The 16,676-nt window shown below is 40.5% G+C and overlaps 1 protein-coding gene across 2 annotated transcripts in view; it reads right to left on the bottom strand.

Moving 5' to 3' along the window:
• The window catches only part of PKHD1 (PKHD1 ciliary IPT domain containing fibrocystin/polyductin), a 908,610-nt gene that overhangs the window by 333,334 nt on the left and 558,600 nt on the right, over positions 1–16,676 (bottom strand). For both annotated transcript variants that reach the window (XM_073625163.1, XM_073625162.1), the window contains exon 52: positions 4,139–4,276. In XM_073625163.1, coding sequence (XP_073481264.1) covers positions 4,139–4,276 — 138 coding nt within the window. The remainder of the gene's footprint in view (positions 1–4,138; positions 4,277–16,676) is intronic.

Here is a 16,676-nt window from a genome sequence, read left to right as displayed (position 1 = left end):
ATTTTTTTTTCTATCCCCATTTATGAAACTTTAAGAATCAAATAGGAAATCTAAATCCTAACACCCATTTTTATTTGATTCCGGGCTCTACAGCAAGAGTGCTTTGATTTTTATTTTCAGGGCCCTACTGGCAGGGTGCTAGTTTACTAGAAACCTCTAATTATGGGCTACCCTTGATCTTGGACCTCAAAAACATGTGGTTCTCCACAGAGTAATATCCACTTTTACTATGATTTATGTTCTTTTCACAGTTGGAGAAAATTAAGCCAACTGAACATAATTAAGACAATCAACAGTTAAAACTGTTGAACTGTCATTATAAGCACATCAGAGGCATTTCATATTGCTCTTGGCTTTCCACGTCAGCTGAGATGATTGAGTTATGAGACAGAACATAGCCTGACAGGTCTGATGCTAAGTCGTGGAGTCATATGTTAGCCGCGCCTGATTGGTAAGTTCTGCAATGGACATATACGTGGAAAGAGAGCCACAAGGCCGAAGAATGGATTTACCAATAGAAATGTCAATTTCCATTAAAATTGTTTACCAAAAATACCTCATTATCTGCAGTGTTGGAATTTCTGTAGGGTGTGGTAGAATGTGGACAGATGGATTGAAAGGAAAATCCCTGAGGGCTTTGAACAAACAGACAAGGACAGATGGGGGCCAAGCATCAACTCTGAGGCCTAGAACATGCAGACCTAAAAAAAGAAGAATCCCTTTGTTACAGTTCAGAAGATCAGACTCCAGGGGGCTAATTTTTAAATAGAATAAAAATATGTTTGCAAGAAATCAATGGGTTTTAATGGTGTAGGTTGAGAAGTTTCGCAGTTGGCGAAAAGCTTTCCTATTCCTAGGGGAATAGCAAAGAACAGAATAGAAATTCTGCCTTCAGAAGGCAATCAGACTACAGTTGTCACTAAAGCCACTGCCAAGTTGGTTCCAAGAGCAAGGCTTCACTTTTCCTCCAAATAGGGTTCATAGTTCTGCATGGCAAGAGTGTCCATTCACAGCTCAATATTACAAATCTTCAAGCACTGTTTTTAAAGGAATCTTTTCTTGAGAGGATGCCCTTGCTAGTCAGCAAACACTAGATGCTGATCCTCTGCTTCATTAATCTGAGTCACTGACCATGAACAAGCATACAAGGCTTATATAGCTCTTACTTTCATCTTGATTTGCATACTTATTACAGGCCATGGACACAGTATGTAGTTAAGTCAGAGGGTGCATCAGAGGTAGGCCAAGACATAGGCAGGAAAGGCACCTGCTTCAGGTGCTGTGATGTGGAAGTGGGGAGAGCTGGGGTAAGAACCTCTCCCAATTTTTATTAACGAAGCTCTACTGTCTGTGTCATAGCTGACCTAACTCTATATCAGGGGCAACTGCTCAAGATAAAAAGAGCACAGTGGACCACCTGTTAAAGCAAGCACAGACTTATGCTTACTAGGGATCAACTTAGTCTTTTTGTCATTGGTCATATTGTGATGTCAATTTTTTTTTTTTTATATATGATTGTAATAAACACCTATTAAAAAATCATAAAAAATCACCGCTACAGTCCAGAAGAGTTGGAGTCTCCATTCATAGATTAAAGCTATGTATTGATTTAGATATATGAATAGAATGGCACGGCTGGGCGAAACGACGTTACCTCACGACGCTTCGCTTTTTTGGCCACTAGGGGCGCACGCCCACGCCCACAGCGTCTGCCCGGAGCCGATTTGAGTGCCCAGCGGACGCGATGACCGCTGGGCACCTGCGATCGCTCGTGATAGAGTTCTTTCAGGGGAGTTCAGTTCTTTCAGGGGAGTAGAAACAGATTGTGTGTTCATACTAAGTATGAACGCCGATCTCTCTCCTCCTAGACATTCCCATCCCCCCACAGTTAGAACACACGCTAGCAAACACAGTTAACCCCTTGATCGCCCCCTAGTGTTAACCCCTTCCCTGCCAGTGACATTTATACAGTAATCAGTGCATTTTTATAGCACTGATCACTGTATAATTGTCAATGGTCCCAAAAAATTGTCAAAAGTGTCCAATTTGTCTGCTGCAATATCGCAGTCCCAATAAAAATCACAGATCGCCGCCATTACTAGTAAAAAAAAAAAAAATAATAATAAAAATGCTATAAATATATCCCCTATTTTGTAGACGCTATAACTTTTGCGCAAACCAATCAATATACACTTATTGCTATTTCTTTTACCAAAAATATGTAGAAAAATACATATCGGCCTAAATTGAGGGGAAAAAAAATTTTGAAAAAAAATGGGATATTTATCATAGCAAAAATTAAAAGAAATTGGGGGTTATTTACAAAAGGCAAATCCACTTTGCACTACAAGTGCAAACTACAAGTGCAACATGCACTTGAAATTGCACTAAAAATGTACTTGGAAGTGTAGTCGCTGTAGATCTGAGGGGTAGATCTGAAATGAGGGGAAGCTCTGCTAATTTTATTATCAAATCATGTGCAAGCTAAAATGCTGTTTTTTATTTTCCTTGCATGTTCCTCTCCGATCTACAGCGACTTTCAGTGCAATTTCAAGTGCACTTTGCACTTGTAGTTTGCACTTGTAGTGCAAAGTGGATTTGCCTTTAGTAAATAACTCCCATTGTGTTTTTTTCAAAATTGTCACTCTTCTTTTGTTTATAGCGGAAAAAAAAAACGCATAGGTGATCAAATACCACCAAAAGAAAGCTCTATTTGTGGGAAAAAAAGGACGTCACTTTTGTTTGGGTACAACGTTGCACGACCGTGCAATTGTCAGTTAAAGCGACGCAGTGCCGTATTGCAAAAAAATGGCCTGATAATTGAGCAGCCAAATCTTTCGGGGCTGAAGTGGTTAATAATGACAATCCAACATAAGCGTACTTGGAAAATCTTCTTTCATGCTGTGAGTTCTGCCTGCCTGCTGGCCATCACTTTCCCCAACTTTCTGGAATTCCTGCATGCTTTGCAGCTGCTCCTTTGCTGTTTACTTTCAATTTCTAAGGACTACATATCCCATAGTACCTTGCTGCCTACAAGCAGTGATGCCTGTACCGACTATACCTTGTGAAACTCCTTCTCTCAGCAGCTCTGCAGTTTAGAAGGCAGGCTCTGTGAAATGTTTAACACAGCAGTGGCTACTCTCAAAGAATAGTGACTACATGTCACTGAATTCCTGGAAGTCAATGTATGGGGATCATCACATTAGTACATTTACAAACGTCAAGATCATTCAGATTATTAGGATTAGGCTAGGAATAATTAAAATATAATGTGGAATTAATGAATTTATGATTTATGTGTTATTGCTTACAGAAATGTGTAAACATTATTAAAATTCTCTGCGTCAAATTGGCAAAAAAATTTTTCTTCATAAAAGAAGAAGAAAAATAGAAGTGCCTTCATCACATCTGCACTTCACTGAAATTATGTCAGAGTAAAAAGGCACAAAAGTTCCCTGCAATGTACTGTATAATGCAAAAGAAGACAGGTAGCCTTCAATATGAGTAGTGTCCAACAGGAGGAGACCCCAGCACTAACCCAACCCATATTTAGTGCAAATGGACCAAAAAGTCCCAGAGAGCCAACCATTGTGCACCTGCACGTTCTACAAAAATGTTAGGTCAACACAAATGTACACGTGAAGATCCTCATCAGAATACCACCATGTGAACAGCAACATATTTTATTCAGACATCAAATAAGCAGTCACTGTCATATATACCATAGGAAGGGTTTTGTTATACCTGTTCGATAAGTGCAAAAAAAAAAAAAAAAAAAGAAAAGAAAACCAGTTTAGCTGCTAGTAGTAATCGCCGTGTTCTCCCAGCAGGGACGGCTCCCTGTAACCTTGTCAGGTGAACACAATAGCTCTGCAGGAGGGATTCCCACATCAACACTCACTGCGTTAATGTGGGAATCAATCGATTTCCTTTCCTGTAACCCGTGATTGCGGGAATAAAAATCGCGCAATCTATGGCCTTCTTTAGACTCTCTGATTTGGTGTGAGCTGATGCTTAACACTAGCAATACAGCATCATACCAATGTGTTACGCTCTTGTTTAGTTTCAACTTCTGATCTACATTAAGGTTGTTTATAAAAGAAACTGTAATGGTGCATTTATAATTACTAACACTTACCAATCCTTAGTTCCCCTCCAGAAATAAGAATGCAGGTGACATTTAAAACGTTACTAGATTGCGAAGGAAACTCCAGATTTCCGAGGACATAGAGGCCACCAAGTGGAGGCAGAGCAATATCAACGATGACAGTTCTGTCTGGGGATAAAGGAACAAGACGATTAATTCATTTCACACATAAGCAGTTTCCTACAACCCTTCACATGGCATGATCATTAAATGTCCATGGTGCAGTCCGGTTTTATTAGAAGTCAAATAATAATTTGTAGAAGAAAGTTAGAAGGGCAGACAGAACAGCAAGGGAAGAGTAATAAAGAGAAGTATAGACCACAAAATAAAACAAGGACGATGGCAAAGAGATAATGTACAATATGGGGTTCCATTTTATTGCATTTATTCCATTTTATCTAGCAATAAAACAAAAGGTGTACTAAACTGTCTTTCAAGCAATCTTATCACAAGAGATAATAGACCATAAGAGGCCGCTTTAACAACTTAAAGGCGAAATACAGCCAAAGCTGCGGGGCGCACTGGCATGCTCTGTGATCAGTGAGTCCATGAGACTCGGCTGATCACAGATCGGAGTAAGGGGCCAAAAAAGGACGAAATTTTCATATGGGTACAGTGTTGCATGACTGAGTAATTGTCATTCAAAATGTGAGAGCACTGAAAGCTGAAAATTGGTCTGGTTAGGAAGGGGGTTTAAGTGCCCAGTGGGTAAGTGGTTAAGGGTGTGTAGGGATTGACTTTAAGCTTATGTCAATGGGATCAGTTTGAGACATTTCTGAGTTCCTTCATAATTCACAGACAGGTGCATTTGGCTTGCAGTCGACCTCCTTCTGACCTGCTTTTGCCTTGCCTCAAGTTGGTTTTTGCATTACCAAAGACTTGTATAAGACCCCTTTCACACTGGGGCCTCGTTGGTGGTAAAGCGCTGCTTGTTTTAGCAGCACTTTACTGCTGTTTAAGCAGCGCTTTTGCACCACTTTTCGTCTTATAGCCAAAGAAAGGGATTAAAAACTCCAGTGTTGCGACGCTTTGGAAGCGCTGCCCATTTATTTCAATGGGCAGGGGCATTTTGAGAGTGCTGTATAAAGCACTCCCAACCCGCCCCAAAGATGCTGCTTGCCGGACTTTTCCAAACATCCAGCAAAAGCACCACCTGGGTGTGAAAGCACCCATTGCAGAGAATAGGACGCAGTTTTCAGGTGCTTTACGGGTGCTATTTCTAGCGCTAAAACACCTGAAAACTGACTCAGTGTGAAAGGGGTCTTAGAGTGCAAAACCTGCTTGAAGCAAGCAAAAGCCCATTAACACAGGCCCTAAAGCCAAACTCCAATTAGATAGAAAAGACACAAATTAATGCAACTCTGTATAGATGAATACATTAAATACATTTTTTGCACGAAGAGGCCTGCATTACGGGGCAGGCCTGCAGTGAAGATTTCTACAGAATCCAGCTGCCAGCACAACATGACACATACTTCATTACAGGTAAGTAATACAACTAAAGGTGTAGAGAACAAAATATTTTTAACTAAACTTCAGCTTTAATGAATCAAGTCCTATTCATTTTTAGGGCATGATAAATTAATTTTTCCACATGATTAACAAATTTTTCTGGTGCGAAGAGTGAATAATACACATGACACAAGCTATCAGTGCTGAAAATTTGCGGAAAATTTGTGTCAAAATTTCTGCAGCTAACATAAACAAAACAGGTTTCAGAGGATGGTAACTAACAGGCAGGTTTCCTATAATGTCTTTTCACGTGGTGGTAATAATACACACAGTTCCAGTACGATGAAAGAACTTGTATTTAAATAATGCAAAGACTGTTAACAAATAACCCAGTGGGAAGGCAATCCAGCTGGGAACACTCACAGGTCCAAAAGTCTTCAGAGAGAGCAGGATTCAGCCGAAATGACAATACCTTTTGAGAGGGGCAGAATGTGGCCTGGACGTCTTGAGCCCAAGCAGGCTTGTCAGGAACCTTTGCCTGCCACTGGTTTTGTCCCTACCAGGTGGGGTGCCTGTCCCTACTCTGCTAACTTGTCAAATGTGCACCGAACCTGGGAGCCAGTGATATAAATAGGCTCTGCCTGACCCAAGATGGCTGCTAGAGTCACATGGGGCGGCAGCATCCAATCGAATAGCTTTCCCAGTGACCCAGGAAACAATGGAGGAACTGTGCTCCTCCTGACTTCCTCTTCAACTGCAGTGCCGCTGCAGAAGAGCGTCACATGCAGTGGAGAAAGTAGACTACCACTGCCTACAAGTAGGTATCACGTCTGGTTAACAGGTGCCATAAGGAGAGAAGAAAGACAATGACTGGTAAAGGTCTTTAAGGAGTGAGTCTTTTAATGAGATGTTAGCTTTTTTGAAGACTGGTTAAACCACGATATACCTGGAGAGTTTTCCCCTTTCCACTCTTTCATTTCAATCCCAGGGGTGAATTTTGGTAAATTGTTATACAGTTAAATGCGAACTGCTATGAAATTAAAGTGGACCTTGCATCAAAAGGCAAGGTCCACTTATGAAGTAGACTCCGACCCTCCACATGAAAAAAAAAAAACACTGGGTGCATGAAACCATAAAAAACATGTTTGAAAAAGCCTATGGTGCCTAGGCGTGAATGATGTCAACTAACATAAATCTTGCCTATGCAACATTTTCAGAATTTTTTAAGCGAAGAAATCAAACTGGTGTGTCAGATGACATGTGAGTAACATTGTCAGTAACTATACCTTGGTTCCATGTTGTGATTGCACAAAAAAACTGCAAAACCCCACTGGTTGCAGCCAGCTTGTGTGTTACCATTTTCATATAAATAGATATGTTTATATGAATGAAAAGAAGGGGGTATAAAAAACAGGACAGTAATGTTGATAACAGTATATTAAACGCACCTTTGTGGCTGATAGAGACCAGTGCTCAAAGAAGACTAGAAAACATCAATGTGCATATATTACCAGGACAAGATAGCTTACACCTGAGAGTCTTCGAAGAACTTGCCATAGCCAGACCATTGTTCCTAATTTTTTAGGACAGCTTACTGACTGAAATAGTATGAGCTGATTAGTGAAAAGCTAATGTGGTACCAACATTCAAAAAAGGTTTGAGAGCTATACCTGGTAACTACAGACTGGTCAGTCTAACATAAATAGTATGTAAATGATTGAAAGGAATGATAAAGGACCATATCCAAGAATTTAGTTAGTGCAGAACAGAAAAATGTGTTTAGCTTTGGATAGATTTGTTATGTCACTAATTTTGTTTAGTTGATTTGTTTTTCGGAATTCGTATAGTTTCGTTTATGCGTTTTTGAACTAATTGCAACTTTTCAGACGGGTTTGAATTTGAATCGAATAGAAAATATCGGTGCGATTGCTGTGTGAGGAATAGCTGGTTGTTAAGGAGCAGGGTGGCCTTACGGCCACTACATCAGCAGAATATAAACAAATCAGTGCCGCCATTACATTTAAAAAAAAAAACAGTGTGGGGGTCCCCCCAAATCCATACCAGGCCGTTTGGGTCTGGTATGGATTTTAAAGCTATCCCCATGCCAAAATGAAAAAAAAATGGCATAGAGTCCCCCCAACTCCATAACAGACCCTTATTCGATCATGCAACCCGGCAGGTCAGGAAATGGGGAGGGTCAAACGAGCACGCCCCCGAACCATACCAGGCCACATGCCCTCAATATGGGGGGGTTCTTTGGGGCAGGGTGGGGCTCCTCCCCAAAGCATCTTGTCCCCTTGTTGATGGGGACAAGGTCCTCTTCCCCACAACCCCGGGTGGTGGTTGTGGGGGTCTGCAGGTGGGAGTTTATCAGAATCTAGAAGCCCTCTTTAACAAGATCCCCCCCTATGTGAATGAGTAGAGGTACAACCAAGAAGGGGCACAATAGCTAAATGTGAAGTGAAGCTAAGTAAAAGGCGACATGACTAGGAATTGCAATAGAGGCTGAGGTAAGATCAAGGTTAAATATATGTAAGAAGGGATAGACACTTCTTTGATTGGAAGGGCAGAATTACGTTGGGTGGGGTCTTGGCAAGCTGGACAGCAGGAGGTCTTGTCTTGGCTTTTACCAGCGAGTTTCTCCCTCCCCCTCCCTCTCATGATCCAATCATTTTTTCCCGCAAAATTCTGTTCTTTTTTTTCCTTGTCATCTGATGATGGCATCTGATGTATCCCTATATGTATCCCCTGATGTCAACCCTGGGTAATGCTTTATGACAAATGCTCACTTTTCTGTTTATTGCAACTATTATGGCAGCTAGGAAAGGGTGTTGGGGTTTTTGAAGGTGGTACTTGTAGGAAAAATTTGGTCAATAATGGGTTGGGCACAACTCAGATATTGTGTTCCTTTCCAAAGAAGATTACAATGGTAACACGGTAGTTGCTTTTAAGCTGTATCTGGAGTACATTAGTAGCAGATTGCCCACAAGGCAATGTAATAATGGCTGGGGACAGAAACAGTTGGTTTGATCTTACACAGATCTTAGACCTGTAAGGAGGTAATTTATCTTCGGATGTTCTGTTTTATCGTGTATAATGTGTTTTTTGTATCTATTTTCATATTTGTATGTATAGTTAATGACTACTATGGCTATTTGACTCCAAAATAAAAAGTTGTCATCTGGTCACTGGGTGGGGTAAAATGATTGTTTGGTATTGAAGGCAAATTTGTAAAGGTGTAGTGTCTGCAATTTCTTAGTCAAGTTAATTGCTTTAAATCTCAACACACATTAAGGGTTTGTACAGTATGATTATTAGTGCCATAAGGTTTATATAAGCCTGTGTATTACTTTTTGACATTGTTTATTTTTTCTTTCAATAAAAAGAAGTCAAGTACAGTATAACAATTCCTAACTCCCTTCCCGTTATTAGAGACTGTCATGTTTCTTCCTGCAGATACATAACATTGTATACTCAGAGTTTTGTCATGTACAACAACGTATAATCCCTCTCTCTAATTGCTCAGCTTTAGTGAAGACAGCCTGAATTCCAGAGGCAGAAGTTACCTAAAGGAACAGAAACCTCAAAATTTAAGTGACACAGCAGCAAATTGACTAGGGCCCTTGATTTTAACATCAAAACAGCAAGATTTGCCAATTCAACAGTCCCTTCCTTCCCATTATTAATAAAAACTACTGCTCCTGATCTCCCTCACGTGACATAAAGCCTTTGCAAAGACCTCATGGTCTACATGGCTAATACCAGGTGCATTGTGGGTACTTCCTATCATTAGAGATTACAGTAAAGTGTTTTTCATCAGGTATCATTGAAGATCTAGATCAGTGGTCTCCAAACTGCGGGCTGGAGGCCAGATGTGGCCTCTTGCTCATCTTTATCCGGCCCTTGGGGCACTATTCTTCCTTCTGATGCGAGGCACTATTCACCCCCATTGACACCAAAAATAGGACATCATTTCAGCCACTGACACCAACAATGGGCCATTATACCTCCCACTGACACCAATGATGGGGCACTATTCCTCCCACTGACACCAATGTTGGGGCACTATTCCTCCCACTGACACCAAATATGGGGCATTATTCCGCCCACTGACACCAACGATGGGGCACTATTCCTCCCACTGACATCAACAATGGAGAACTATTCCTCCCACTGACACCAACAATGGGAGACTATTCCTCCCGCTGACACCAACACTGGAGCACTATTCCTCCTCCTAATACCAAAGATGTTTACTCCAATACATCTTCTTCCCCCCATTGGCCAGAGTCCTGCCCCTTTAAAGCCTGAAGGAAAGTAAACCGGCCCTTTGTTTAGAAATTTTGTAGACCCCTGATCTAGATGTCCAACTTGTTCTCTATTTTTAAAATGTGAAAATCAGTGCTCCCTGAAAAACAGCTATATTACCAGTCTAAGCACCCCTTAGTTAAAGAAAAAACTTATTGAAATATCTTCAGCAATCAACAAACGTCTGCGTATTTGATGCCTTGAACCCCCCTATAATTTCTTCTGTATCCTGCAGTGATATTTTTGATTGCAGCAAACTAGACTATTGGTCACATACTTGTTTTTTTTTTTTTGCGCCGGTAGTACATTTTTTCTTATGCAGTGATATATGGGCTAGAGGAGGAAACCTCAGAGCACAGTATTGGATGCAAAGGTTTATCAAATGCTGAAGTTGTTTGATCAAGAAGTTTGGCAGTGTGAGCAGAATAAGAAAGCATGCATCCCTTGCATGTCTTGTAAGCAATGATTTTCATATTTTAAAAATAGCGGTCACTTTAAGGCAGGGGTCTCAAGCTGGCGGCCCTCCAGCTGTTGCGAAACTACAAGTCCCATCATACCTCTGCCTGTGATAGTCATGCTTTTAACTGTCAGCTTTGCAATGGCTCATGGGACTTGTAGTTTCGCAACAGCTGGGGGGCCACCAGTTTGAGACCCCTGCTTTAAGGTATCGGTCTGTCATTTTAAGGTACCAGTCTAAACAGCATGAACTGTTGTCTGTATACATTAAAGCAGAACTCAAGCCAAAAATAATAACCTGCAATATTCACCTTCAATCCAAATAGTTCACCTGTAATATTTGTTTTCATCTGATGGCCAGCACCTCCTCTGAGCCCAGGTCATCCTGGACTTGCCCCAGTCTGTTACTGGACAGTGAAAAGAGATACAGTACACTGATTAGATCATTTCTCTTTCACGCTGCTTACTTTTACTACCAGTATGCTTCTTGTCAGCAAATTAGCTGATTGGCTCCTTGTGTTGCTTCTTCCTTTCATACTCCAGCATAGGGAATGGAAGACACTAAATACATGGAATATATTTAAAGATGTGCCTGTGAAGGGTATCATTTTTCCAGGTCATGGTATAGCTAATAATAGTTATGCCGCGTACACACGGGCGGACTTTTCGACCGGACTGGTCCGATGGACTTTTCCGACGGACTTTTGCCGGACTTGAAAAAGTCACGTGACTGTGATGTAACGCGTGGGAGGAGCCAAGGAAGCTCTGTGCAGATCAGCAGTTTCACACAGTGTACTACACTGAATCTGCTCCTGTCTAAGGCGGCTGACTGCTATAGCAAAACCTGCATATGCCTTATCATTATAAGGCACACGTGAGTGGATTGAAGTTTGCCTGTGTACCTTGGTATCCTAACTATTGCACAATGATTGTTTTTTTCTCTTATCTGCCTGTTTATGATTCTCACATTGGTTGTGAATAGAAGCAAAAAACACATTGGTACTATCAATGAGCACCTTAATTAAGCAAGTGTTTTTAAACAGCTTTGCTAGTGATCAAAAGCTCTATACCAATCAGGATTCTACACCTGTATAATTGAACCTTCTGAATACATCCCTATATATTTATTTTTATGTGGATTTTTTATGTGAATTTTTTACACATTTGGTGTCACTAATTTTTTATATTTTTTTATAATTTTACACTATTTTGATTGCTGGATTTTATAGGAATTTTTACTCACCGCTGGATTTATTTGACTATTTATATTTATTCTTATATATTCATTTTCATGCACATTGTGAAGCGCTTCAAATATCATTATTTAATATTAATGTTGGGGTATCTTTCTGACACTCTAGAAACTGAAGAGTAGCTTGGTAAACTACGAAACGTCTTTAATATTGCAGAACAAGTCAAGCTGAATGTAACTAAATACTCCTAGATCTTTAAAATATTTGATCTATTAATCAATACAAAGCTGTAGTAACCTGTTACTTTTATATTTGCCTACAGCTCAGCATGTTGGTTAGCTGGATTAGCTGTTGGTTCCTGCCAAGCTGGCCAAGGGCTCTGTCCAGCTTCTTCTTCAGCTAGGGTATACTATAGCTCCCAACTGTCCCTGATTTTGAGGGACTGTCCCTGATTTGGAAAAAAGTCCCTCTGTACTCTTTCCTCCTCATTTGTCCCTCATTTTGGTCTGATCAATATGGTTGTATATAAAATGCACTATTTATCTTTCAAATAGTGTTTTACAGTGCTAAAGATCCTAATTCTAAATTGCTGCATTTGTAAATGTCAAAAGCCAGTATAAAGGAATAGAAGTGGTAAAAAAAACTATTTTTTTTTAAATTATCCTTTGAGGGGTGGGCATGGCATGGGGTGTGTCCTATGTCTACATACATTTGCTAATATGTGTGCCTCGTTCCAATCTTAAAAAGTTAGGTGGTATGGGTATGCACACACCTGTCCTTGAGGGCTGCTCCGCCATTTTCTGTCAGACTCACTTAAGTCCCACTCCCATAACCGTACTCACAGTTTTCTGGCACAAGTCCCACCTGCCTAAATACTGTAGAGAACATCAAAGGCAGTAACAGGTTACGTCAATTTCTCAACTCCACATCTTCAGAAATAACGTGCAAAACATTTTACTGCCACCAACTCAAACTCCTAATATCTACCCATCTTCCTAAATGCTTTTTTGTGAGTCCCCCAGCAATGAGTCCTCACATGGAGTCTCTTCCTGGGCTAAGTTCCAGCAGGTCTACCACTCCAAGATACAAACCTACGTTCTGTAGATCAGGGAAAGCAAAGTCTCATTCACCGTCTGCCCAGGGTTCCACCCACAGCATAATATAAAGTGTACAAAACTCCACCCACTGACATCATCAAGGGAGTGGTCTCTCTAAAAAGGATACTACCATCTGTTTTTGCTGCCGGACATATGTGTTGGACGGTCAGAAAAGGGTTAAGGGTGCAAGTTTGCTATATCACTTCAGCCACCAAAGTTTGTTTAAAATTAAAGAAAATATTGCTCCAAAAGTTGAAATTTAAAGTGATTGTAAAGGTAATTAAAAAAAATAAATAAGCAACAAGCATATCATACTTACCTCCACTGTGCAGATCGTTTTGCATAGAGTGGCCCCCGAACCTGCTCTTCTGGGGTCCCTCGGCGGCTCTCGCGGCTCCTCCCCACATCTGATAACCCCCCTTGGAGAAGCGCTTCCCCGAGGGGGTCACCTTGCGGGCACACTCCCAAGTCCAGCATTGGGCGTCCATGCAGGACTCGGCCCCGCCCCCCCCAGCGCTCGTGTCATTGGATTTGATTGACAGCAGCGGGAGCCAATGGCTGCGCTGCTATCAATCTATCCAATCAAGAGCGGAGAACCCCCGGGCAGAGAGACAGTGCATCCCCGTGGGTCAAGTTCAAGGGTTCAAGTAAGTAAAACGGGGGGGGCTGTGAGGCCAGTCACTGGCAGGTGTTTTTTCACCTTAATGCATATTGCCTTTTATACATTAGTTATCTTACTAATTTGCACCAACATATAGTATATGTGCAGTTCTCTTTAAACATGGCCTGCACATCTTGTCTCAACCCATTTCAAAGTAAAGATTCTGATGGACAGCCTGTAAGAGGGAAAAGAGTTCTAAAAGCTGAGTGCAACACAAAAGAAGCATTGCATATTAGTTAACGAGATTTTGTGATGGGAAAACAAAATGCACCAAATCAAATCTAAATTCATTCAATGTGATCTGTTCATCACTCCTGATGCAACGGCTCATATAGGTACAGTAAAAATAAAAAAATAAAAAAAAAATAAAGAAAAGAAAATTACAGACAAAAACCTGTTTTAATATGATAATTCACAGGTACATAGCAAATGCTAAGCGTGCGAGTTTGAGAAGCTACTAATGACTGCGGCTCCGACATCAAATGCCTTTGATCAGCCTTATTTCTATATAAAACATCATAGCATGCCATTCAATGGAAATCAGGTCTAACACAAGAGCCATTATGTAAGATACAGTACTTTGGCATTCATCTCTTCAAACAGAGAAAGTTCAAAGAAAAACGCAAAATGAATAACAGAGTGGATTCCAACAGTAAAAAAAAAAAAAAAAAAAAAAGAAGAAAAAAAAAAAAAAAAAAATTGCCCAAGGCTACATGATATCATATCTATACCCTTCAAAACAACATTCCTTTTCGCTCAGAATTAGAACATATTTTCATTCCAGTCGATGTGTCTGGTGTCAGAAACGTGTCATTTTTGAAAATCTGAAAATGCATCTTCCATTCGGGGGGCTTTAGGAAGCTTTCAGAAATTAGACTGTTTCATTATCTGCGTGCAGATGGCAGCTGCCCAGCAAAGCAAAAGAACAAGGAGAGAGATTTCCGGTTGGATGTCAGCGATAAGGGAAAGTTTATGAGTTTGCAGGTTGGGCTGGGCCAGTCAAAAGAGAAAGAGGAGATAAAGTTTAATACAAACTTATTTCTTTTTAGTCTTCGAATTTTTAGCCTTTGAAAAATGTTTTTCCTGTATACAAAAGACAAGCTTAAAGAAAACCTATAGTGACTGTAACATAATAATATAGATGGTCAAAAGTTTGTGAACACCTGAACATCACACCCACACTATATGGCCAAATCATTGTGAACACCTGACCATCACACCCACGCTATAGTTATGTTTATTGTAGAAAAATGTCAAGTTATTGTAGAAAAATGTCAAATTATTGTAGAAAAATGTCAAATAATGCATTTAGGTGGCAAAAACATAAATGCAATCTACTCACTAGGGGCAGCACCTCTGGGGGAATCTAGGATGGAAAAGAACTTGGGGGTCCTAGTAGATGATAGGGTCAGCAATGGCATGCAATGTCAAGCTGCTGCAAGCAAAGCCAATAGAATATTGTCATGCATTAAAAAGGGAATTAACTCCAGAGATAAAACGGTAATTCTCCAGCTCTACAAGACTCTGGTCCGGCCGCACCTGGAGTATGCTGTCCAGTTCTGGGCACCAGTCCTCAGGAAGGATGTACTGGAAATGAAGCGAGTACAAAGAAGGGCAACAAAGCTAATAAAGGGTCTGGAGGATATTAGTTATGAGGAAAGGTCACAAGCAATGAACTTACTCTCTCTGGAGAAGAGACGCTTGAGAGAGGAAATGATTTCAATGTACAAATACCATACTGGTGACCCACGACAGAGATAAAACGTTTCCATGAAAGAGACTCGCGGCCATTCACTTGAATTAGAGGAAACGCGATTTAACCGGAAATTGCGTAAAGGGTTCTTTACGGTAAGAGCTCTAAGAATGTTAGCACAAGCAGTGGTTTCAGCAGAGAGCATAGATAATTAAAAAAAAACTATTAGATAAGTACCTAAACGACCACAACATACTGGGATATTAAAGGTAATACTGACATATAATCACACACATAGGTTGGACCTGAAAAACTTGTGTCTTTTTTCAACCTTACCAACTATGTAACCATGTAACTATATGGCCAACTGCTTGTGAACACCTGACCATCACACCCACACTATATGGCCAAATGATTGTGGATACCTGACTATCACAACTACACTAAAGCCCCGTACACACTATGAGAAACTCGGGCGAATGATTGGCCGGTTTTCCTCGATGATTCACAGCCACTCGAAACCGAGGATAGGAAAATTCTCGTACGACGAAGGTTTTTTTTTTTTTTTTTTTTTTTTGCTATTTATAGTTTCTGATCATGCGCAATCTTTCATATGTGCTATTTCGCGCACAAAACTCGTACGAAAATGGTACACATTAAACGAAAACCGTTCGTTCTGTTCAGGTACAAGAAAAATGTTGGCGTTTGTCCCTTTGGAAATTTTTGTTCAAAGTGTCGGAATCAGCTGTCAAAAGTTGTCGGAAAATCGTACGATCGTTCCTCAGACGAAAATGTTTGCCTTATTTTTTTATAGTGTGTACAGGCCAGCAGTATTCAACCCAAAAGCAAACATTTATAATATTGCAGCTTACCATTTTGTAGAGTGATGGCTGCATTCATTTCTTTTTTAGGCTTTATTTCTTCTATGTTCATCTGGTGATCCAACCAGTAAGTCTGTTGCTTTTCAGATGAACAAGATCTCCAGCAGAATGTATCAATTACAGAGATGAGACAAACCACTTTAACACTGGGAGGGGAGCTTACATTATTCGGCTTTTATTTATGCATGTAAAACCTTTATCCCAAAAGGTAAAAAAAAAAAAAAGAGTTTGATGTAACTCATTATAAAGTATTTGCTGGAGTTTGGCTTTCATTTGTTAGATGTACTAACATATTTAAATACACTAACGCTGACAAAACATGGGTCAAAATGTGGCCGGTTCAAGAGGTTCCAGACCACATTTTGATCCATGTATGGGCACCCTGGTTGTACGCAAGTCGATCTATCGATCAGCTTGTGTACATCCATCCTGTTGGGTTTTCCAGAACGATTGTTGCCAGCTATAGCTGGCAACACTAACCATTGTGTGCTCTCTGCTGGCAGAACACAATAGCGCTGCTGAAGGGATTCCTCAATCAACACTGACTGTTGATGGGGGAATCAAGTCATTTTCTTTCCTTCCACCAATAGTGGAAGGAAAGAAAATTGCATGATCCTTGGCCTGCCTAACACTGCCTCAAACCCCCCCCCCCCCCCCCCGCCCGTGCTGTAACATAATACACATTATTGTGAGGCATGAACACACTACAACAGACTGGCATGGTTTCAAAAAAGTTCTTTCCAGTGCATGGTACTGTTAGGCTGAGTTTAAATTGTTGCACTATAATA

Source organism: Aquarana catesbeiana, linkage group LG04, assembly GCF_042186555.1.
Source record: "Aquarana catesbeiana isolate 2022-GZ linkage group LG04, ASM4218655v1, whole genome shotgun sequence".
In the NCBI taxonomy this organism is placed as follows: Eukaryota; Metazoa; Chordata; class Amphibia; order Anura; family Ranidae; genus Aquarana; species Aquarana catesbeiana.
This window is presented reverse-complemented; position numbering and strand designations above follow the sequence as displayed.